Here is a 23,226-nt window from a genome sequence, read left to right as displayed (position 1 = left end):
CGGGATTGTCCCGGGATCATCCCTGTACATCCAAATGACACACATTTATTGTGTGTCATTAATAAGCAGGCAGGGATGACCCATCCATTTGCCTGGGATAATCCTTAAGTCTAGCTAAGGCCCAAGTGCTCTGTCACACTAGGATGTTGTGGCATAAGATCCAATCCATGAAAGACACTCAAAGAGGCAGCAGAGAAGCCAAGCTCAGGATGATGGGTGCACCCACCCATCATCCTGAGCTTCTTTCACCCACCTTCTTTCCTTGCCTTCCTCTTTTCACCTCTCCACCTCATCTGTGAGGATCTGAAGAGCCTATGCCTCACAGCTAAGGCTGTTTGAAGAAGAAAGGGATAACTCTACTACAATTTGAAATAGCCGCACAGATTTTTTCTTTCTACTTACACCACTAGTTTATAGAATCATAGAATAGCAGAGTTGGAAGGGGTATACAAGGCCATCGAGTCCAACCCCCTGCTCAATGCAGGAATCCACCCTAAAGCATCCCTGACAGATGGTTGTCCAGCTGCCTCTTGAAGGCCTCTAGTGTGGGAGAGCCCACAACCTCCCTAGGTAACTGATTCCATTGTCGTACTTTCATAGTGTTGACTGAGGAAGAGCTGAAATGCCCTCCCTTCACTTTTGGCAATTTGGCAGGGGTGGGACTGAAACTGAAGCAAAGTGTCCCGAATGGTGGCCCTCCCAGCAACAATTGCAACCCTCGCTACTGCGGAAGTATTTTTTCCCTCTCTTTTGGCTCATGTCACCAGAGTGAGGGCCCCTTACTCTGACTTGACACTGTGATGATACCTCATATGATGAGGTAAAAGCCAAGCCAGAGTGAGGGCAGTGCTTCCTGCCAAACTGGTACAAAGCAATGGAAAGGGAATACAGTCACTATCCCACAAGCAAACAACATTTTTATTGGTTTTTTATTGTTGGCTTTTATTGTTTTTAATTGCTATTTTATTGTGTTTTTTATTGCTTTTAATATTTTAACTGCTTTTATGTATTTTATTGTTATAAGCTGCCTTGTGAGGGCTTCTGCCCAGAAAGGTGGCCAAGAAATATTTTAAATAAATAAATAAATAAAATGAGAGGGCGGGCTTTTACAAAGCCCTTCATCTCCCTCTAAGCCTTCCCTTTGTGCCAAAACTGTTTATTTTATTTGGCCCAGCCATCCAATAACAACTTTGAACCAGGATTTTCTGCTCTCACATGGAGCTCTCTCAAAATCTATTTGGCACTTGTTACCCAGAAACTGCTAGCTGTTTCTCACTACCAAATGATTCCTGCTCAAGATCAGTCCCCTCTTCAAGCTGTGCCCTGCAGCTCTGATGGACTGAAAAAGGCCACACAGAATCAGCAAACACAAAATCATGACATTTGTGTCAAGGCTGAAATTTCATATTGAAATTCTAGTTCTGCTGAAGCAAGAAACGGGTTTCCTCAAACCCGTAAGAAGCTTTCCAGAAACTGCTTCGGTCATCATTCAGAACTCTGCCCCTAAGTGCCTCCATTGTCTGATGCTAGGTTCGATGGCTAAAGGGACAGGGTATTCTTGGTGGTGGCACCTACACTGTGGGATACTTTCTCTGCTAAAGAAATCCAGAAGGCCCACTTGGTTTTGGTTATAGGTATCATTGCGCACTTCATTCTTCCCCTTATTTGGAGAGATATGCATTTTATTCCAGACTCCACAGATTTTAGTAAAATTTGTTACTACTATAGTTTAGAATTGTTCCTTATGCAGTCTTTCTCATTTGTAATTGATTTGATTGTTTCAAATGGATTTCATTGTCTTTTACCATTGTGATATACCCTAAAGCTTTTTAAAGGCGTAGAAACGCAGAAATAAATAAATAAATAAATAAAATAAACCAAAAACGAATAAATTCATTTTCCAACATTCATTTTAGTTCGGACCTTAAAGTGAATGCAGCAAATAACTTTGCCGCTCGAGAGAGAAGTGCAAACTCTCTGTCTCTCATACACAGACAAAACGCTAATAATTGTTCTCTACAGTTACCTTGCTGAGGTGCTGAGGACTGCTATTTGTAGCTATTTACAGGAGCAAAGGCAGCAGGAACCAAGAAGTAAGGTTCTTTGTTTCCCAGCAGAAAGGGGAAGGCGCCAATCTGAACGCCCGGCTCTGCTGCTCCCTCCCAACAGGAGGAGCACAGCCACCACGCCTGTACTTCAGCACCATCATTAAGAGCCACGTTCTTCCTCACTGCCTGCCTCACCCGTGGGTGTCTGCCAGGCCTTTAGGCATAGTTACATGATCAGATGCCTACAGGAGTTGTGTCATGTACTTATAATGGAATTATTCCACTTCAATACACATACTATTGGAATTCATGGCAGGGGGAGGGGGAGGGAGGAGGAGATGGGAAGGGAAGGGACAGGAAGAGTTTGATGGGGAATGCTGAGAAGCCTTACTTTAGATAATTACCAACTCTGCCTGCCCTCAGCAGACTTGCATTGTCAGGAGCCTAATCTCTGTTACTAACTTGTATGCCTTGCTATTTCCCGTTTGGCCAATGTTATGACAGCAGCTGCACAGGCTTATAGATCATGCCATATGGCAAAGGTAGGAAACAAAAAAACACGGAACAAATGCAGACATTTAACTGATTCTTTCTTATGATTGCTGCAGCAGCAACAGACCTGAAAGTATAGGTAGTAAGTCCTGGAGCAGCACCCAGGAACTACTGCTGGAGATAGGTCATTGTTTTAATAGAGCTGGTGTCATGACGCTATCCAGCAACTGCCGATTGAGAAGGGAACACCTAGATGCCAATAGAGACCTTGGTACCAGCGTGGAAAAAGTTATGGCTTAGGAGGAGCCATGTAGACCTGCTGACCCAGTAGCACAAGTCTAGAGATGAGACAGGAAGCAGGACACAACTCTGGACACAAATCCAGACACCAGCCCCTCAATCGATCTGAGCAGCCAGCTAAAACTCCCTGAGGTGCTGTCCCCATCAACTGCCCCCTGTTTCCACATTCAGCCAGTCCTCTTTGCCTAAGTTGCTTGAGATCCTGCAAAGAAACCACAGTGTATTGAAGGTAGGGAGGATGTCAGAAAAATGGATGAAGCTCAGCGGGTTTTCATTGGTCTTGGCCCCCTGGACTCTGGCTCGCTTATCCGCAAGCTGGCCTGATTCAGTGCATGGCCAGTGAGGCCAGCTCACAGTTTTCCGGGTGGTTTCTCTTTTTGTGCAAATCATGATTTGTGCAAAATCGCGGCCGTAAATAGTGCAATTTGAGCAAAATTGTGGGCATAAATGATCTAATTTGTGCAAATCGCCCATGTTTTTATGCAAATCGTGATTTGTGCAAATAAAAAACCCTGATAAAGTTCTTGGGTTTGGGGAACTAACCCATGACTTGGCTTGCAGGGATCCATCGGGGCAAAAAAGGGCTGAATTTTCCCCTGACAAACAACCTTAGTTGAAGGAGTTTTAGGCTCCCAGCTAGAGTGTTTGCCCTTTTAGGATAAAGGAAGGCAAGGTTATGCCTGTCCTGTATAACTCTAGCCTGTCTCCAGCAGGTGTTGCCCTGCCTAATGGAGGTCAAGCTGCAAAAACCAGAACAGTTGTAAGTAGTATGAGAGGTGTATCGCACGCTGTACACACACATTTCATTTGTTGCTACGTTGCCTCCAGCGCAACAGTTTTTACAGGTCTTTGAAATCCCCAAACCTGCAAAATCTGCTTAACAGAGTTGAAAGTGAGATAAATGTAGACACCACGTGCCGTGATCCTTTTTAAAAGGGGAAAAAAGGGTTGGGGGCTTCTGAAAAGAATAAGAATCAACCCTCCATCTGTTTCTAGCCTAAAATAACACATCTCCTTAGTTTGAAAAAAGCTTTGCTGGCTTTTCCCAGGTCTGATTATCACACAACAGAGGTGAAAGGATCTGATTGCACACATTTGACCTGCTTTGAAAGTATACCCACAAAAGTTACTAGCCTGCAAAAAAAAGCAAAAAATTCAGCCTGCCCACGCACACATACAAATTGACAGTCTAAAAGAAAATAAAGAAATTGTTCCAATTACATAAGTTTTCCCACTTAGCCATCTGGTAGTAACTCTTACTCATCGTAGGCAACCAGGCAACTTGGTCTGAACAAGCCTGTTTGTCCGCACTGACAAAAGTGTTCCTGTACCAAACATTATGGGTTAAAGGAAGGGGAAATGTAGCTGAGTCACCAGGCTTGTTAGAATATTGCTTGAGGATTTAAATACCAAAATCTCATAATCCATACTCATTGCATACTTCATATAGAAGAACTAGACAAGCTGGAGCGTGTTCAGAGGAGGGCAACCAGGATGATCAGGGGTCTGGAAACAAAGCCCTATGAAGAGAGACTGAAAGAACTGGGCATGTTCAGCCTGGAGAAGAGAAGATTGAGGGGAGACATGATAGCACTCTTCAAATACTTAAAAGGTTGTCACACAGAGGAGGGCCAGGATCTCTTCTCGATCCTCCCAGAGTGCAGGACACGGAATAATGGGCTGAAGTTAAAGGAAGCTGGATTCCAGCTGGACATCAGGAAAAACTTCATGACTGTTAGAGCAGTACGACAATGGAATCAGTTACTTAGGGAGGTTGTGGGCTCTCCCACACTAGAGGCATTCAAGAGGCAGCTGGACTACTATCTGTCAGGGATGCTTTAGGGTGAATTCCTGCATTGAGCAGGGGGTTGGACTCGATGGCCTTTTAGGCCCCTTCCAACTCTGCTATTCTATGATTCTATGATTCTAGATGCAATACTGTATAAAACAGTAACAAGCTAACTTGCAGCGGACACATCAGGGATCAGGTAAACCAGGCAAGACCTGTGCTGCACAAGATGTGGAGAGAAATTAAATTAAAATTAAACTGTAATAATGGCAAGCCAAAGACATCAAAGAAACGATTAATTCGAAGGTCTAAATTACCACCAGTCAGTTGCACCCAACCAATCTCAATATCCAGTTGATTCCATCCAAGGCCTACACTCTGGACACAGTCTAACAAAGGAAATTCTGCATCCACCCTCTGCTTCCCACCAGGGCATCACCGTCTTCTTCAGAGGTCTTACTCACATTGTACAGCACTGTAGTCCATCCTTCCATGGTAATGCACTGGAAGACGGTCAGCACAGCAAAGAGGATGTTGTCAAACTGAGTGATCCCATCGTTGGGCCCAATCCAGTCTCTGCACTTGTAACCGGCAGGGCATAGCTGCACCCCACAGGGATGAGGCGGGTCCAGCTCTTGTAATTCACCTGCAGCCACACAGAGATTAAACCAGATGGGACAGAGATGAATAAAAGAAGCAAGAGGCCTTCACCAAGAAAGGCACACTAAAGCAGGAAGTTACGACAAGTTTTCAACTGCATCCTAAGGAACGGTGGCATTTGATGGTTATCAGTTGGGCAAGTATAAGCAGTAGGTATCAGAAGTAGCTGCTGAGACCCCGGGGGCCAGGAGGCACCTCTTCCTGTCTTTGAATGGCTGAAGCAAAGAGAAGAAATGACCCATCTCCGCCGTTCGTCTATGTGCTACCGCCTATGGAGGCAGCTCAACACCTCCCTCCAAAGCAGAGATGAAGCAGTAGCAACCGCTGTGGTTTGCTTGCTACCAGCAAGCGAGAATGAATAGCTATGAGGAGGAGCGGCAGGCAAGGTGAGCAGAAGGGAAGGGGGCGCTTCTTCTTGTTGTCATCAGTGCCCCTAGCTTGTCTACTTTAGCAGGTGAATAGCAATGGTTGTTGGGAGCATCATTAGCTGTGCCAATCTTTCTTGGCAGCGGCTCCTGTTCGGCCGCTACCCATCAGCCTGATCAGGTGAGTGTTCAGCAGCAGCAAGCTACAGTTGTTACCTTTACTCTGTCCACCTCTGGTGGTGATGGCACTCCTACTAGGAGGGGTGCACAGGGCCCATTGGAAGGCATGTTGCCAAGGGCTCCCCCAAATTTAGAACTGGCCCTGGAAATCAAGGGTTCTTTGTGGAGAAGTGATGGCAGACCCATTACTCTTGCAACTCACAGCCACAAGGGAGTGCTCAATGAGGGTTAGCATTTTATTTATTTATTGCATTTCTATACTGCCCAATAGCCAAAGCTCTATGGGCAAGCACTCTCACTTGCCCTAGGGCATCAAGGAGGCCCACCAGATCTGCCAGTGCTCTGTCTCAGCTAGTTCTGTGTCCTAAAACACAAGAAAGGTGTTTCAGAGAGCCCTTATATCGCAAAAAAAAAAAAAAATAGTTGAAAAATTGTAGACAGGTGTGTCGGTCCATAAGAAAAAAAAATCCAAAGCCACAGCATCATAATTAGGGATGGAGAATTTTAAGTGAACCAACCTAATTCTCACTTCCTCTGAATTCTGCAATCCAGTTCTTGGCTTAAAAATTGCATACAAAAATGCATATAATTTGGGGAAATTGCATAGTAAAATTGGAACATTAGAGAAAGTTTCATAGAAAATGTGTATGTTAGGAAAAGTTGCATGTGAAAATAAATTTGAATTTTCCTGTGGCTTTTTTTATATATAATTGCAGATGGATCCAGACGTTGGATGGGACAAACATATACTTGAATATATGCAAAACTGACAGACCAGACATAATCTGATTTGTCCATCCCTATTCATAATGCCTTTATTAGCTACTGAACCAAACAAGGGTTTGCATGGGACAGGACTCATACTTTCCTCCTCTCCCTGTGTTCATTTGTCCAGCCTCTTATCTGATGAAGAGTTCTGGAGAACCTAAAAGTTTCCTCACAACTTTGTGATATTTTGGGTGGTCCTAATAGAGTTGTACGATACTGTGGCTCTTATTGCAAGGATCTAAGCGGAGACATAATGCATCTCTGTGCAGTCAGCACACATAGATACGCATTGCACCTTCTCCATGGGAGGCTGGGCCACCCCAAGGTCAGATTTTGACCCTATTGTGACAGTCCCCAAATACTGAGCTTCACTTTTTGCCACAGGGATAAATGGCAGCCATAAAGAAAGTAAAGAGATATACCTAGGAACAATGCTGGGTGTGGGCTCAGCCTTCCAATTTCTCCTGGTGACCCCAATTCCTTGCAGAAGGGAGTAAGTATTGCCTCTCCTCCAACAGTTTATACAACTGCAGTCCATTTACTTTCTCCCCAGTACTCAACAGAAACCAGTAAGAACTGAGCCAACAACTATCCTTTTAGCTCTACCCATAAGGATTTACTGGAAGTGATTTATGCTTCTGATTCTGTCCAGTTAAAATACTGGCTCTCATAATCACCCTTATCACAGAAACACAAACCTTACAACCACATATATCATCTGGTAGAGATTTGATTTTCAATGGCATCCTGGTTTTCACTGTGCAGTGCTGTTGGAGTGGGACTTCAGGAACTGAGGATCTTCACCGTTTTTTTAAAAAAAATCCTCATCATGAAACGATTAGGTTAATGTAGACGCCCAAAATATCAGCGCTGCCTTGAAAACATCCACCCACATCACAGCAAGAAAAACATCAACCCTCAAAACAAACTCCTCTCCCGTGCAGTGATTTTGTTTTTGGGAACCCTGGCTAGGTTTAATGAACCACCAAAATGGTGAGTGGGTGTGTGCGTGTTTCAAGGTGAAATCTACAAATTACAAAGACATTTCCGTGAAGATTTACATTTTATTCTGTTTACTAGGGATTTTCTTCGGTTATTTTCCTTTGGAGTGGTGAGGGCTAGGAAGGCTGGAAGGACCCTTCATAATGGGAGTTCTTGAACGCTGATGGCTTTTCACAATCCATGCACCTGCTAGGGTGGGCATGTGTCTTACTTTACAGAGAACTATTTGAAGGGCTCTCAGAGGACAATCCTCTATTGGAAAGGCTGTCCAGTCCAAGTCAGCTTTAAAGATAAAAGAACCTTAAGAAGGAAGTGCAGGGAGAGGCCTCTTAGCACCTGGACACCAGACTGAGCAGGCACAAAGGAGGTTACATGGTCACAGTCTTCTCCACTATGGTGAGATTACTGTATTTATTGTAGTTATCTGTACATATTCATCTATACAACTCAATTAGCACATGCAAGTTGTATAGAAATTGGCATTTTCTTTTGAACTTTTCAATAGTGAATTGACATCCTCTTCTTCAGCAATGCATACCTAGACACCCTAGCATTAGTTCAAAAGCTACCCATGGCTTAGGCCAAGCTCTCACAGCGGTGTTAAATCTGTGCCTGGGCTGTACCACTTCAGACTGCAGGCTGGCAATCATATGACTAAATGCTCCTTCATACAAAAGAAATCTCTTTATAAAGAAAACTATCAGGATATGGAGAAGGCTCCAAGCCTAGCCTTCTCCCTGACATGGCAGTTTTCTATGAAGAGATCTTTCTTATATGTGGGAGCATTCGATCATGTGATTCCCCCCACAAGCAGCCAATCCGACCCAATCACGACCAACTAGATCTAACATTCAAGGCCGGCCCTACCAATAGGCTTGATATGGTGCCCCCTGCCCTCAGGAAACTTAGGCCATAGCTAGACCTAAGGTTTATCCCAGGATCATCCTGGGTCCGTCCCTGCCTGAGCGCTGGATGCCCTGTGTGGCAGTTAGATGAACAGGTTTGACCCCAGGACAATCCTGGGATGAACCTTAGGTCTAGCTATGGCCAGATTTGAGGAAGGGGAATCTTTAAGTGGGGGAGCAAACTGCCAAATATATATGTATACACACACACACACACACCACAGGGGAGGAGGGTTATTTGTGTTTCCATCAAAATGAATTAGGCTGCCTCTGTTCTCAGTGGTTCTCAAACTGATCTCTACTTGAGTGTCATTTTATTGGTAGGAAGGCAGGGTACAAAACAAACAAACAAACACTAGTTTGTATATGCCTACAGACAGTGACCACCGTTAAAGCCACATAGGGCAGTATCCTACTCGACACTACAGCTAATACAAATTATATTGTGGAAGTGTAAGCTACCTCTAGTGCGATGCTAATAGTGTTTGCTGGCAGAACGAGCTTTCTGGGAAAACCCTTCAAACCAGCAAATTATCTTGGCATTGTGCAGGGCTGGCGTCAAGGGTAGGCCCCACTGACAAAAGCACCCTGGAATTGCTCTTCTTCGCCATGGAAACCTGCTTGTTCACCTGTCCCTCACTCTGCCCAGACAACGGTGGTAATGAGAAGGAGGAGAGGCAGGTGCCACTGACTGTTTGCTGGCTCTCTACATATCAAGCAAGTGGTAGTGATAGCAAGAAAGAGCAGGAGGAGAAGCAATAGCAGCTCGTGACAATGGCAGTGAAAAGGCAGACTCACTGAGGAAGGGGTCTCAGTGCTGGAGTCTTGCCCAAGGACCCTCAAAAACCTAGAGCCAGCACTAGCGCCCAGAGAGCTTCGGCTATGGGGTGGTATAGAAATGTAAATACTACTACTACTACTACTACTACTACTACTAATAATAATAATAATAATAATAATAATTTACCTCAGCAGTAATGTCAAATAGGATACTGCCCATAGTGGCCGTATTTGAAAACCCAGAAAAGGAAAGGGGACATAGAGCGTTCCTCACCTGAATTGTTCACGTAGCAAGCCCGGTGCAGCTTTCCACTATAGAACTCCAGGCCAATGATGGCAAACATCAGGATAGCAAAAAAAAGGAGGAGGCCTATCTGGAGAAGAGGCACCATTGCCTTCATGATGGATTTAAGCACAATCTGTAAACCTTGGATGAAGAGAAAAGGGGAGAGCACAGTGAAAAAGAAGTGCCATTGCTGGATCCAGCCAGCATCATATCTCTCTGCCACAGGAAAGGAGCTGGCGGAAGAAGAGGAGGAGGAGGAGGAGGAGGAGGAGGAGGAAGAAGAGACACTCCAATCTGAAGAATTCAGCACAGACTGAAGTACGTACAGAAAGATTTGTTAATCTGGCTACTGTAGTGGGAGAGACCAATCATTCTTAAAACAAAGGGCTGCCCACCCACCAGAACAACCCTGAGAGCATCCTATGCAATCCAGGAGACAATGTGTCACACACTGCATTTGCACCGCAGAAAGATGCTTGTAAAGAGAATAGTTCTGGTGGCTTTACAATCCTCAACTTGTGAGCCAAATATGTTTGCTAAGGAGTTCAAAAGGAGGATAAAAGTTAATTGTAAAGCCCTTTGCATGCCCCTGAGCTAGAAGCATAGTAAAGACTTGTTCAAATCTTCCCTAATGAAGAGGGTCTCAAAAGAGGTAGGCCGTAAAATATACTTTTTGCATCCTGAACTACATTGGGTCAGAATCAGAACCCTTCAGAGTTTGGTCCTATCTCACTGTTGCCTCATTTAGGCCTTATTAAGGGCATCAGGAACACTGGGAACTACATTTTCCATGGCTCCTAGTGGCCTTGAATGCCACCATGCATATTTCGGCAAGGTAGTGCTGGGACACACATCACTACGTAGAAGCAAATACTGCAGCTCACTCATCAGTGGTTGTAAGTTATGGATTCCACATGGTCCAGAGAAAACTCTGGCCTACCTCCTCAGACTAAGCCAGCAGTCCTTTTACAGACAAAATAGAGCTGCTGTCAAACTACATATCCCTGCTCATTAGCTTGACGGTCTGCTTTCCCAGAGCCTTCCCTCCTTAGCTTCCTTCAACTTGCTGGGGCTGAAGGTAACATCTTGACCACCAGCTCCGACACTCTCCTGCTTCCCCAGGTTTTTGATCAGTGAATCAGGTCAGGTGTGGTAAAGTGCTTCTTACCACTTGGCATGGTGATACAATCAGCTCACCAAGTGGTGACACGCCCACCGTGAACCCATGATAATGAACCATCTGCTAAGGTTACTGAGTCTCAAGATTTTGCCTTCTTCTCAATACCTACAGGAGTTTTAGCTTCCTTTCCCATCATCTGCAGGACCAAACTTGATGAAGAGCTTTTCATAGAATCATAGAATAGCACAGTTGGAAGGGGCCTACAAGGCCATCGAGTCCAACCCCCTGCTCAATGCAGGAATCCACCCTAAAGCATCCCTGACAGATGGTGGTCCAGCTGCCTCTTGAAGGCCTCTAGTGTGGGAGAACCCACAACCTCCCTAGGTAACTGATTCCATTGTCGTACTGCTCTAACAGTCAGGAAGTTTTTCCTGATGTCCAGCTGGAATCTGGCTTCCTTTACCTTGAGCCCGTTATTCCGTGTCCTGCACTCTGGGAGGATCGAGAAGAGATCCTGGCCCTCCTCGGTGTGAGACCCTTTTAAGTATTTGAAGAGTGCTATCATGTCTCCCCTCAATCTTCTCTTCTCCAGGCTAAACAGGCCCAGTTCTTTCAGTCTCTCTTCATAGGGCTTTGTTTCCAGACCCCTGATCATCCTGGTTGCTATTTTGCTATTGGCTACATTCCCATGTCTGTCATACTTCACCCCTGAGCCACTACACATAGCTACATTGTACCCTTCCTCCAACAAGCTCCTGTCCTCCAGCCCACCAGGTTCCTCCCTGAATGTCAGGGTCTGAGGTTCCTAAGGACTGGCAACTATCTATGTTGGTCACCACCCCACATTTAACACCAAAGGGCCACTAAAGTGTGATTCCAGATCTGCTTGGACTTCTTCTGCAGCAGCACTTCCCTGTATACACAACAGGACATTAAGGATGCACAGTGTAAACACCAATACTGCTCTGCAAGGAAGCAAGAGGAGGGTGAAGGAAGTGGGGTGGGGTGGGGTGGGGGGGAAGAGAAGCCAGATGCTTACTAGGAATGCCCGAGACAAGCTTCAAGGGTCTGAGCACTCGCACCGCCCGCAGCGTCCTCAAGTCCACATGGGTGTTGAAATGTGTCCCTGCTGTGGCGAGGATGCTGGAGATAACAAAAAGGAAAGAAAAGTTACTAAACATAGACCTCAGGCAATGCAGATATGCCTGCCTGCACACACACACCCGCCCGCCCGCCTCCCTGCAGGAGGGGGCGTTACGCACACCAGGCACCTGACAGCCGGAATTGGTGCACCTTATCCTCCACTGTGAGTCAACAGCCATTTCTCAGTCTAAACTTAGCCGAGCAGCAATTAAAATATACACACTGGCTCTGGGCTCACATTTGCCAGCTCAATCTGATCCTTGCATTAGTATCAGGAGTCACACAAACTCTCAACCATAAGCCCGATTCTTCTGCACAAGAGATTTGGGGGCTTGAATTGGGAACCCCGGGCACTGAGGCTGGGACTGTGTGTGCTCAGGCCTCAGAGTTCTCTTTTGGCAATGGAAACAGGAGTGTGAAACCCTGTCCCCTTCCATTGGCTGGCACTGAGAAGTTTCTGGATCGGTGAGGCCTGGTCTGAATAACAGAAGCCTGCTTGTCAGAGCAAGGCTCTATTGCTTGTTGTCTTCCAGGTTCCAGCAGCTTGTCTGCTTTTGGCCCAAGCATTCAGATCTAGATTCTGGATTCTGGTCTGGCTGTCCATAGCTCACAGTATTACCCTGGCCTCTCTCCAATCCTCTCCCTCTGTTGACTCCCTAGCTGTTAAAATGTAGGCCCAAAGTAGACAATGCAGAGTAAATGTGTAAACAGTCTCCTGACTTCCCCCCATCCCTTTTACTAAAAAGCTGCGGGAAGTTGCCCATTTCAGTGGACTGGTCTACTTAACCCCATTTGTCTTCTCCTCCTCAAAATCACCGTCCACAAGCTGTTCCCCACATCAAGTAAAACAATATGGTGACACCTTCAAGTAAGGTGGCTATGTGCCTTACTTTAGAGAGGACCGTCCTCTATTAGGACACATTCATTATTTGAAGGATGTATAGTCTGCCGCCTGGTTTAAAGATAAAGAACGATAAGGAGGGAAAGCAAGGAGAGAGGCCTGTTAGCCTCTGGTCAGCAGACTTGAACAGGCACACAAAAGGCCACCTGGTCACAGTCACTATGGCCAGATGTACTATATTTCTGTTTAAATTGCAGTAAGTAATTCTATTTGTGCACCTATACGATAAATCAGGCTATGCAAATTTATGCCATCCTCTTTTTTGGTGATGCATTTCCTCTTTTTGGTGACATCAAATACATACATTTATATAGCTTTCCCCTATCTGGTTCCCTGTGGAAGTTTTGGACTACAACTTCCAGCATTCTTAACCAATGGCCGCACTGCTTGGGGCTGATGGGTTTATCAGGTTGGGGAAGACTACTTAACAGATCCAAAGCCCTGGTTTCAAATGTTTGCAAGTGTTTACTGCTAGTTATATGAAAAATAAATCAACATATATCTTAAACTGAAAGAAAGCTCTGGAAATGGCATTAATGGGGAAGGGCTGGTTTGATTGAAATATAGCAAACAAATGCAATCCTTTTAAAGTTTCTCTCTCATAGAAGCTAAAGATATTTTTTTTAAATAGATGGTATGTAACACCTGTGCAGATTCAACACATATATACAAAGGGTAATGCGACTTATTAAAAATAATGTGGTGAAAAGTTACTATAATTTCTAAATTAATGTTGAACAGGGATTGGAAATATATGTAAAGGCCTTTAAACTCATTTATCAATAGCAACAAATTTATGTGTTGCACAACACTGGAAAAATGCTCATATTTCAACTATCACATAATGAGACATTGTTGTTATGCAAAAGCTAACAGATCTTATGCAGACTGCTTCAGAAAAAAATAATCAAGCCTATAATCCTAAAACAAATTTACTAGAAAGTAAGCCTCATTGGACACAGGGGGACCATGGCGTGCTTTCCAGATGGACGGTGTCAAGTGCTACCAGAGTATTATGCAGCTATTCTGTCTTTTCCACCTTAACAGATTATTTTTTTCTGGTACGAAAAAAAGGTGGAAGAAGCAGCAAGAAAGCATTGGAGGGTTACAAACAGAAGGTGACATCATCCGGACCCCCTGTAACATTCCATGAATGAGTCAGGGCAAATGAAGAACAAACAAAAACAAGCCAGCAAACAAAAACTCACACACACACCCCACGTTATTTGGAAACACTTTTACTTACAAAGAACATGCATAAGGGTTGTGAGGCTCATGAAAAGGGTTTGCAGATGCTGATAAACAAGAATGCGGCCTAAGCCGGAGAAGTTTGAAGTCATTTATTCATATATTATAAAGAATGAAGACATTTGTTTTGGTAAAATGCATACTGCGCTACATTAAGTTATATTACACTTGACCTTTTCGGAGGATGAGACTGGAAGATTTAATCATTATTACTGTTATTGGTATTATTGTCATAATGTTAATTTTCTTTTTGTAAGCATCGTTTTCAGAAAAATCAATAAATATTTAAGTGTTTTTTCTTAAATCACATCAAGCAATATTTGGCAACAACGGTAGCAGATGAGAAACTGAAAGTGAGAGACGCCCTAGAGAAACGCATGGCTTCTTGTTGATCTGATTCCCAAGCCAGAGTGGGTTGTTTCATGTTAGCTTGCCATGTCGTCTAAAACCAGAATGGTTTTTATTTTATTTTACCATTGGTTGTTTTCAATAAACAAACCACCCCGTGCTCCTAAAAATCAAGGACACTGGAGAGTGTCCCAAATGCATTTGCAACTTTTAAATGTTTTTCTTTTTTGTACAAGTGCACACATCCAAAAGTCCACTACTATGAAATCTGCATAATTTCCACCTCTGCTTTACTGCTCTGCCATGAAATTTATGAATATTTACAGATCTCCCTCTCCCTAGAAAGTTTTGTAGATTTACTGATCTGTATCAATGCTGTGTCTTGAAATTTACGTACCTTTACTGATCAAAATCACAGCTCTGCCTCAAAATTTGTGTACCTTTACCAGTCCCCCTCATTCACTCCTCTGCCTTGAAATTTGCATATCTGTACCAATCCTCATCACTGATCTGCGATGAAATGTGTGTGTGTCTTTACTGATCTTCATCACTACTCTGTAACCCATATGTATATCTGACAGCTAACAATAGAGACCAGTGGAAGGAAGTGACAAGCATGAAGCAAGGGGCAGACAAAAGCAGCTGGTGGCTGCTGCAGAAGCAGAAGCTTTTTGGGCGGGTGTAATTACTTTGGTAGTATGTGAAGCAGACTTTTTTTAAAAAAGTATTCACTTTCAAGGCAAGTGCCAAAGTAGAGGATGAAACTGAGGACATTGACCACAGAAGGATATCAATATGCTGGGATAAATAGCAGACAGCCGGTCTTGCACTCCTGTGCACTTGCACAAAACCCCAGATATATATTTTTTAAGTTTGTGAACTCCTTATCACATAAGGGCTCAGAAAATTATATACGTTTGGCAATCTGATGCGAGGGGGGGGGCAGTTCCCCTTGTGAGCTAGCAACCCCAGAGGACCAACTGCAGAAAGAGTGCTGATGTAGGGAATGAAGAAACTAGGATTTGTGCTGCAAAGGCATTTGGGAACAGGCTGGAGGACTGAGGGGGAAACAAGCCATGGCTAGAGGCAGAGCTCTTGTCTGTCGGGAGTAACAAGCAACCCACCAACCCTCTGTGGCTTATTCTCAGAGTGGCTTAGGGCGACATGTGAACTCACCCATTGTGGCCACTCTGGCTGAGAAGAATTGTAGTATCAGGTCAAGGGTTTTGTGGACTCTTAGGTAAAGCACCCTCAAGGAGTCCACTTAACTTAGAAGAGGGGAGCGTGGATTTTCTCACAGTGCTTCCAATCTTCTTGTGTGCTCCATGCAAAGTGAGAATAGCAGAATTGTTGCAGTAGCGGTTACGACCCCAGGCATACCGGGGCCTGGGGCTCCAAGGTCCAGCAACCCTTTTACAATGGGGAAAACATTTTTGACTAAATTGTATATCATGCTTGAGGATATTTATTTCCCTGCATTTTTGTATCTAATGTGCAGATCTCATGGGATTTTCTGGAGCCAATCAGAAGCAGAATAAGCAACATTTTGAACAGTGAATTGCTAGCCTAGGCCCTTTAATAGAACAGAAATAATGTGCTTGTGCAGTTAAAACTAGAACTTGAAGTCCGAGAAACAGAAAGATTTGTACTTCTCTCTGTGACATGATCTCTCAAGAACTACCAGTGTTAGAATTCCTTGTTCATAGGCAGGAAGGAAGGAGAACTGATGGGAGGGGCAAAGCATCTTCATAAGCAGGGATATTGATCCTAATGACAGTGCCAGCATTGCTGGAAAGAGTTACAGGCCCAAAATATATGTGAGTAAATGTCTAGTACACACACACACACACACACACACACACTATTGCCCTGAACGGGTATAAATACAAATAATGACATTATATGCATGTATGTATGGGTTCATGATATGTGTGTGGGAGGGGGCATACGCTGCAATTTGTACTGGCACCCAAAATAATGTTTGGACCCTGGCAGTGTTCCCTTTACCAGTCTGGGGACCCCCTGAACATTTCTATTCTATTCCTTAGCACTGTCTGGACAACAAACTGATCCTATGGTTCAAATGTTAGTGTGTTTGTACACAGAGCATAAGCAAAGATAATGTGCAGACACTGGTAGATGGCAACAATTCTGAGTCATTAAGGGACACTAACAATAATAACTGTTATTTGTAACAAACCCAAATTTACTCATTTATACAACATGGAAGGTTCCCTTCCAACACAGCCAGGACATAAATGGTGCCAGTCCATTTGCCATCCTGTATAATTATATCCCAGACTCTTAAACTAGTCAAGATGTTGCTCTTCAAAATTACTACTTTTTCATGGCATCAATTTAATCTTCCCCCAGGTCACAATCAATCCAACACGGAGACAGCCCTGTGAAGGTAGGAGTCTTTCCCCAGGTAACAAGTGACAACTCCTCAAGATTAATGTTCTTCAAACCAGGGGGCCATGCTTCTTTAAACTGTCAGCGTCGCAAGCCAGTAAACAAGCTGCAGAGATCACCCAAGAAAGTTTAGCAAAAAGGTGGGCAGGAGACAGCTGTGATAAGGGCCATTTCTAGTTAGGTTGGCTCCTTTTGCAAACCTAGATCCAGTGTAGGGGGGCCCTACATTGTACTAGATGTCAGAGACAGAAGAGCGATCACACTCCAGAAAAGTGTAAGCACTTACTTTATACAATCTAAATTAAAACAGTTAAGAACAATAAGCTGAGTAGGATCTAGGAGCATATATATATATATATATATATATATATATATATATATATAGTTTTTAAATAGATATTGCTTTTATGATTATAAATTTTTGTATATCTATTTTTAATGTTCATTGTTTTTAACTTTTGTAAACTGCCCAGAGAGCTTTGGCTATGGGGTGGTATATAAATGTAATAATAGAATCATAGAATCATAGAATAGCAAAGTTGGAAGGGACCTACAAGGCCATCGAGTCCAACCCCCTGCTCAATGCAGGAATCCACCCTAAAGCATCCCTGACAGATGGTTGTCCAGCTGCCTCTTGAAGGCCTCTAGTGTGGGAGAGCCCACAACCTCCCTGGGTAACTGATTCCATTGTCGTACCGCTCTAACAGTCAGGAAGTTTTATTTCATGAAATAAAATGAAATAAATAAATATAGGACAATAACCAATTCTTCCGAGCACTAACATAACGAGAAGCTAGCAGTTCCAGTAGCAGCCAGAAACAAGCTCGAGAAGGAAGCTCCACTGACTGGTCCTGATTGGGAAATGAGCATTTCTGCTTGTTTCTGTGGTTGCTGTTTGAACTGCTACTTTCTTTTGCATGAGTGGTGCAGAACAGATCGAGCAGGAGTGCAGTAGCATTTGGATATTGCTCAAATACACACACATACACACACACGTGTGTGTGTGTACATATATGCCAACCATTTCTATCATGTAACACCAACTCTTGAAAAATATATCTGCTTAAATCTGTCACTTCAGGGGAATTGTGTCTTCATCTAGAAAGACAACCATCGATATACGTCTATGTATAGAAAACTAACAGAAAAAACCCCAGTTATCTAAGATTTGATGACTAACATCCCAGATCCCTTAGAAACAATCTCCTGTATGAAGACTTTAGCAAACTAAGACCAAGATGGAACTATGCCAATGAAGATGATTTTGAACAGAAGTCCCAAATACTGAGTAAACAACTCTGAGACAGGGAATATCCAAGGATAGTGGTAAGCATTAGTTTTAGCAAAGCTTGACAGTCAGCGTGCACTGACCTTCTGGGGGAACAGAATAGAATACCAGAGAGCCATTCAAACTGTTGCTTAACATTCAATTATGTAACGGATAGATTATAGGAAAGCGTAAAGAAATACTGGCATATTGTGCAGAATATTATTGGTTGCCAAGAAAAGCCTTTGATTTCTTTCTAAAAAACCAAGAAATATCAAGGACATGCTAATGAGGAGTGAATTTAAGGATTCTGAACAGACGCGTTTTAATGTCTTACCAGAGGATATGGCTCCCACAGGATACCACCCCTATGGCCATTGTGTCTATTGTAGATAGACTTACAGGATGAAAGAGGCTGCATTCAGACAATACAATAGTCAATGGTAGGTTAATAGTCAACTTGAGTTGATTATTGAGTGGGGGTATTCCCCATACGACATAATTATAATCAACCGCCAGTGTTGAGTTGGCTATTAGTCAACAGTGTGTTTGATTGATACACTCCTTGCCCTCTCTCCCCCCTCCCTCAGTCCTCTCACTGGTACCCCATCAGCCATTGTGAGTTCTGCTGGCTGGACTAGAGCAGCAGCTGCTGCTTTGGGCATTCTTGCCACGGGACTCTGTAGTTGCCAAAAATAACCAACTCTGTGCGATGAAAGAGTCAACCGTGCCTGACACACAACAGGAGAACCAACAGTTGTTCAAATAATCAACTCTGCACAGCACTGGTTATTTGTGGTCTGAAAAAGTCCCAACAGACGACACAATAACCCACCTTTGACTATTTAACCCACCATTGGTTATCATGCCATCAGAACCCAGTCAGAATTTGAGGATCATGCCAACCATAGAAATTATGTCTTAAGACAACTTACTATTAGTAACCCCAGCTGTGTGCTATTTATGTCATCCGATACCCCTCTAATAAATTGTATGTTAGGAAAATGTCCAGCACTCTCAAAATACATACAGGGAACACCTTTGTAACAGTAGGAATAAAACACACACATATCCAAGCAAAGTTATTTTTAGAACAAAATAGCTCGATTCAAGGTGCTGGTTTTAACCTATAAAGCCTTACACAGCTTGGGACCACAATACCTGATGGAATGCCTCTCCCAACATGAACCTATCCGTACACTATGTTCAACATCTAAGGTCCTCTTCCGGGTGCCTACTCTGAAGGAAGCTCGGAGGATGGCAAGAAGGGAGAGGGCCTTTTCAGTGGTGGCCCTCCAATTATGGAATGATCTCCCCGATGAGGCTCACCTGGCACCAACATTGTTATATTTTCAGTGCCAGGTCAAGACTTTTCTCTTCTCCCAGGCATTTAACAACATATGCTGACTTTTTTCTTAACTGACCCCAGAATAGTTGTTTAAATGGATATTGTCTGTTTTTATGTTTTTTATGGTTTTTAAATTTTGTATATTTGTTTTTAATGTTCACTGTTTTTAATCTTTGTAAACCGCCCAGAGAGCTTTGGCTATGGGGTGGTATATAAATGATGATGATGATGATAATCATCATCATCATTATTATTATTATTATTATTATTTATTTATATAGCACCATCAATGTACATGGTGCTGTACAGAGTAAAACAGTAAATAGCAAGACTCTGCCACATAGGCTTACAATCTAATAAAATCATAGTAAAACAATAAGGAGGGGAAGAGAATGCAAACAGGTACAGGGTAGGGTAAGCAGGCACAGGGTAGGGTAAAACTAACAGTATAAATTCTGCACAACATCAAGTTTTAAAAGCTTTAGGAAAAAGAAAAGTTTTTAGTTGAGCTTTAAAAGCTGCGATTGAACTTGTAGTTCTCAAATGTTCTGGAAGAGCGTTCCAGGCGTAAGGGGCAGCAGAAGAAAATGGACGGAGCCGAGCAAGGGAAGTAGAGGCCCTTGGGCAGGCGAGAAACATGGCATCAGAGGAGCGAAGAGCACGAGTGGGGCAATAGTGTGAGATGAGAGAGGAGAGATAGGAAGGAGCTAGACTGTGAAAAGCTTTGAAGGTTAACAGGAGAAGTTTATATTGGATTCTGAAGTGAATTGGAAGCCAATGAAGAGATTTCAGAAGCGGAGTAACATGGTCAGAGCGGCGAGCCAAGAAGATGATCTTTGCGGCAGAGTGGTGAACAGAAACCAACGGACTGATGTGAGAAGAAGGAAGGCCAGAGAGAAGAAGGTTGCAGTAGTCCAACCGTGAAATAACCAGTGCATGAACAAGCGTCTTGGCGGAAGAGACAGACAAAAATGATCGAATCCTGGCAATATTATACAGGAAAAATCGACAAGATTTAGCTACTGCCTCAATATGAGGAATAAAGGAGAGCGAGGAGTCAAATATAAAGCCAAGGCTACGAGCTTCCTTGACCGGAGTAAGCGTAACATCATTGACAGTAAGAGAGAATGAGAGATGAGGAGAAGGTTTAGGAGGAAAAACGAGCAATTCAGTCTTTGCCATATTGAGTTTCAAACGACGATGAAGCAGCCAAGCTGAGATATCTGAAAGACATGCCGAGATACGATCGTGAACATCAGGAGAACGTTCCGGAGATGACAGATATAGTTGTGTATCATCGGCGTACAGATGATATTGGAGGCCATGAGATTGAATAAGCTTGCCCAAGGGCAACATGTATAAGGAAAACAACAACGGGCCAAGCACCGAGCCTTGCGGAACCCCTACTGAAAGGGGAAAGGAGGAAGACGAGCTGCCATTAGCCAACACGCTGAAAGAGCGACCCGCTAGATAGGAGGCAAACCAGTTATTGACAGAGCCACAAAATCCAAGGTCATGAAGGGAATCTAAGAGAAGATCATAATCAACCGTGTCAAAGGCTGCAGTTAGATCAAGGAGAATAAGAACGGAATAATGGCCTTTAGACTTGGCAGTAAGGAGATCATTGGTGATCTTAGTAAGGGCTGTTTCGGTGGAATGCAGAGGACGGAATCCAGATTGAAGTGGATCCAAAGCAGAGTTACTAGAAAGAAAGTCAAGACAGCGAGAGTAGACCGCCCGCTCCAGGATCTTTGAAACAAACGGCAACAAAGAGACAGGTCGGTAGTTAGACAGAGATAGCCTATCAAGAGTAGGTTTCTTGAGAATGGGAGAGACTGTAGCATGTTTAAAAGCAGAAGGAAATGAACCAGAGGACAGAGAAAGATTAATAATATGAGGCAAGGAAGGGAGGATAGCAGGAATAAGATTAATAAAGACACGAGAAGGAATCGGATCACGAGAACAAGTGGAAGGCTTCGAAGAGCGCAGTATTGTAGACAGTTCATCCGCTGAGACCGAAGGAAACGCAGAGAAATTTGCAGGAGGAACTGACAGATGAGGAACAGGAACTGGAAGAGGAGCAGAGCTGGCCAGATCAGAGCGGATAGTTTGGATTTTAGCATTGAAAAAAGAGGCAAAGTTATTAGCAGACAGAGAGGCGGGGAGAGATGGCGGATTAGGCTTCAGAAGAGAATTGAAGGATGCAAAGAGCCGCTGAGGATTCTGGCGATTACAGAAACCCCCCATATACAATGAAATAACCCTACTAAGGAAGGAACTAGAGTGGATTTTAAGGCTGAAAATTTTGATTCCTGACAGCCTTAACAAAGACCTGGATTTTCTGCCCTTCCTCTAAATTTTCTGCCCTTCCTCTTTCTAGATCCTAAGAGTGTGCATGTCCAGAAAGGAAACACCTTGAGTTTAATCAGTGTAATTATGTGTACAGCTGAAGAGAGTTAATTGTATGCATATAAACTGCTGTTTAATAATCGTGCTACCAGTTGCAGGATTTACTCTTAGAGACAAAAGTTTTTCAGAAATCTCTGCAGGCTACATTTTTTTAAAAAGTAAGTAGGCATAGGCGCAGTTGCAATATGTACATACACTTCGATAAGAAATTTAAAATGTTTTGTTTATATATGTAAACTAATGTGTTGTATTGTCCATTTTTTATACAGCCCCTGAAGAAAGCCCAAAAATATAAGGTTTACAGGGCCAAAATTCGTTGGGCTACTCAGAGGAAGAGAACTTTATTTTTTTACATCCTAGGACTTTGTCTCTTCTTTTTATCATTCATCTAGAAGGAAGCCACAATCTGACAAGCAATATTTGTAGAATGGATTTCTTGTCTGTCCATCAGATTCATTTCTGATCCTATCATCCTTGTCTGTAATAGGGTGACCACATGAAAAGGAGGATAGGGCTCCTGTATCTTTAACAGTTGTATTGAAATGGAAATTTCAGCAGGTGTCATTTGTATATATGGAGAACCTGGTGAAATTTCCTCTTCATCACAACAGTTAAAGCTGCAGGTGCCCTGCCCTCTTTTAAATCTGGTCACTCTAGTACAGCTCCTGCAGCTTTAACTGTGGTAATGAAGAGGGAATTTCACCAGGTTCTCCATATATACAAATGACACCTGCTGAAATTCCTTTTCTATGCAACGGTTAAAGATACAGGAGCCCTGTCCTCCTTTTCATACGGTCACCCTAGTCTGTAATGCTCTTAATTCCCTTCTCCATGCCCAGCTCCATATGCACTCTTCTCCTGGAGGAGTGGAGCAATATTGTTGCTGCAACAGTAAAACTGGAGGATGTTTTCATTTCCAGAAGCACAGGCGTCAGATCCTTGGTATAACATACTCCAGCAGGGCCCTGTCTTCTTTAGGAGGAGGGTGCCACCACATTCCTTACCAGCTGAAACTTCTGCTTATAAAAATCACCCTACCCAGAGTGCATTGTGGTAGTCTAAATCTAAGTGGACAGGGCCCTGAATGACAGCCACCATGTCCTCATCATATTGAAACAACTTCAGCCTTCCTGACAGTTGGTGTTGGCGGAAGGCACCGCGGGTCATTGCCTCAACCTAGGCTTCAAGGTGTAGCCCTGCTAGATTGTGACACTCTGACAACAGTGTGCTTATGAGAAATTAGGGGAAGCTCTGTCTGTCACATGCAGGAAGAAAAGCACACACACAGGCAGAGTCAGACTGAGACAAGTAGAGATAGGAAGCAGCTTTTGAGTTTTGTGCAGCCGTCCAGAAACCAGAGAAAATTGGGTCATTGTTCTACTAATTCACCTAATTACAGGCCAGCGCAGCTCTTGGCTATGTCTCCCTTGCTGGGCAATTAACAACCTTTATTTC

General features: G+C 43.5%; 1 protein-coding gene across 1 annotated transcript in view; it reads right to left on the bottom strand.

Moving 5' to 3' along the window:
* CACNA1E (calcium voltage-gated channel subunit alpha1 E) overlaps positions 1 to 23,226 on the bottom strand; it is a 287,767-nt gene that overhangs the window by 187,705 nt on the left and 76,836 nt on the right. The window contains exons 4-6 of the mRNA XM_063134500.1: positions 11,735 to 11,838; positions 9,564 to 9,716; positions 5,094 to 5,275 (exon numbers count right to left, since the gene is read on the bottom strand). Of these exons, the coding sequence (XP_062990570.1) occupies positions 5,094 to 5,275; positions 9,564 to 9,716; positions 11,735 to 11,838 (439 nt within the window). The remainder of the gene's footprint in view (positions 1 to 5,093; positions 5,276 to 9,563; positions 9,717 to 11,734; positions 11,839 to 23,226) is intronic.

The sequence above is a fragment of the Elgaria multicarinata genome, chromosome 1 (genome assembly GCF_023053635.1).
Source record: "Elgaria multicarinata webbii isolate HBS135686 ecotype San Diego chromosome 1, rElgMul1.1.pri, whole genome shotgun sequence".
In the NCBI taxonomy this organism is placed as follows: Eukaryota; Metazoa; Chordata; class Lepidosauria; order Squamata; family Anguidae; genus Elgaria; species Elgaria multicarinata.
Note: the sequence above shows the minus strand (reverse complement) of the source record. Positions and strands in the feature narration are given on the sequence as shown.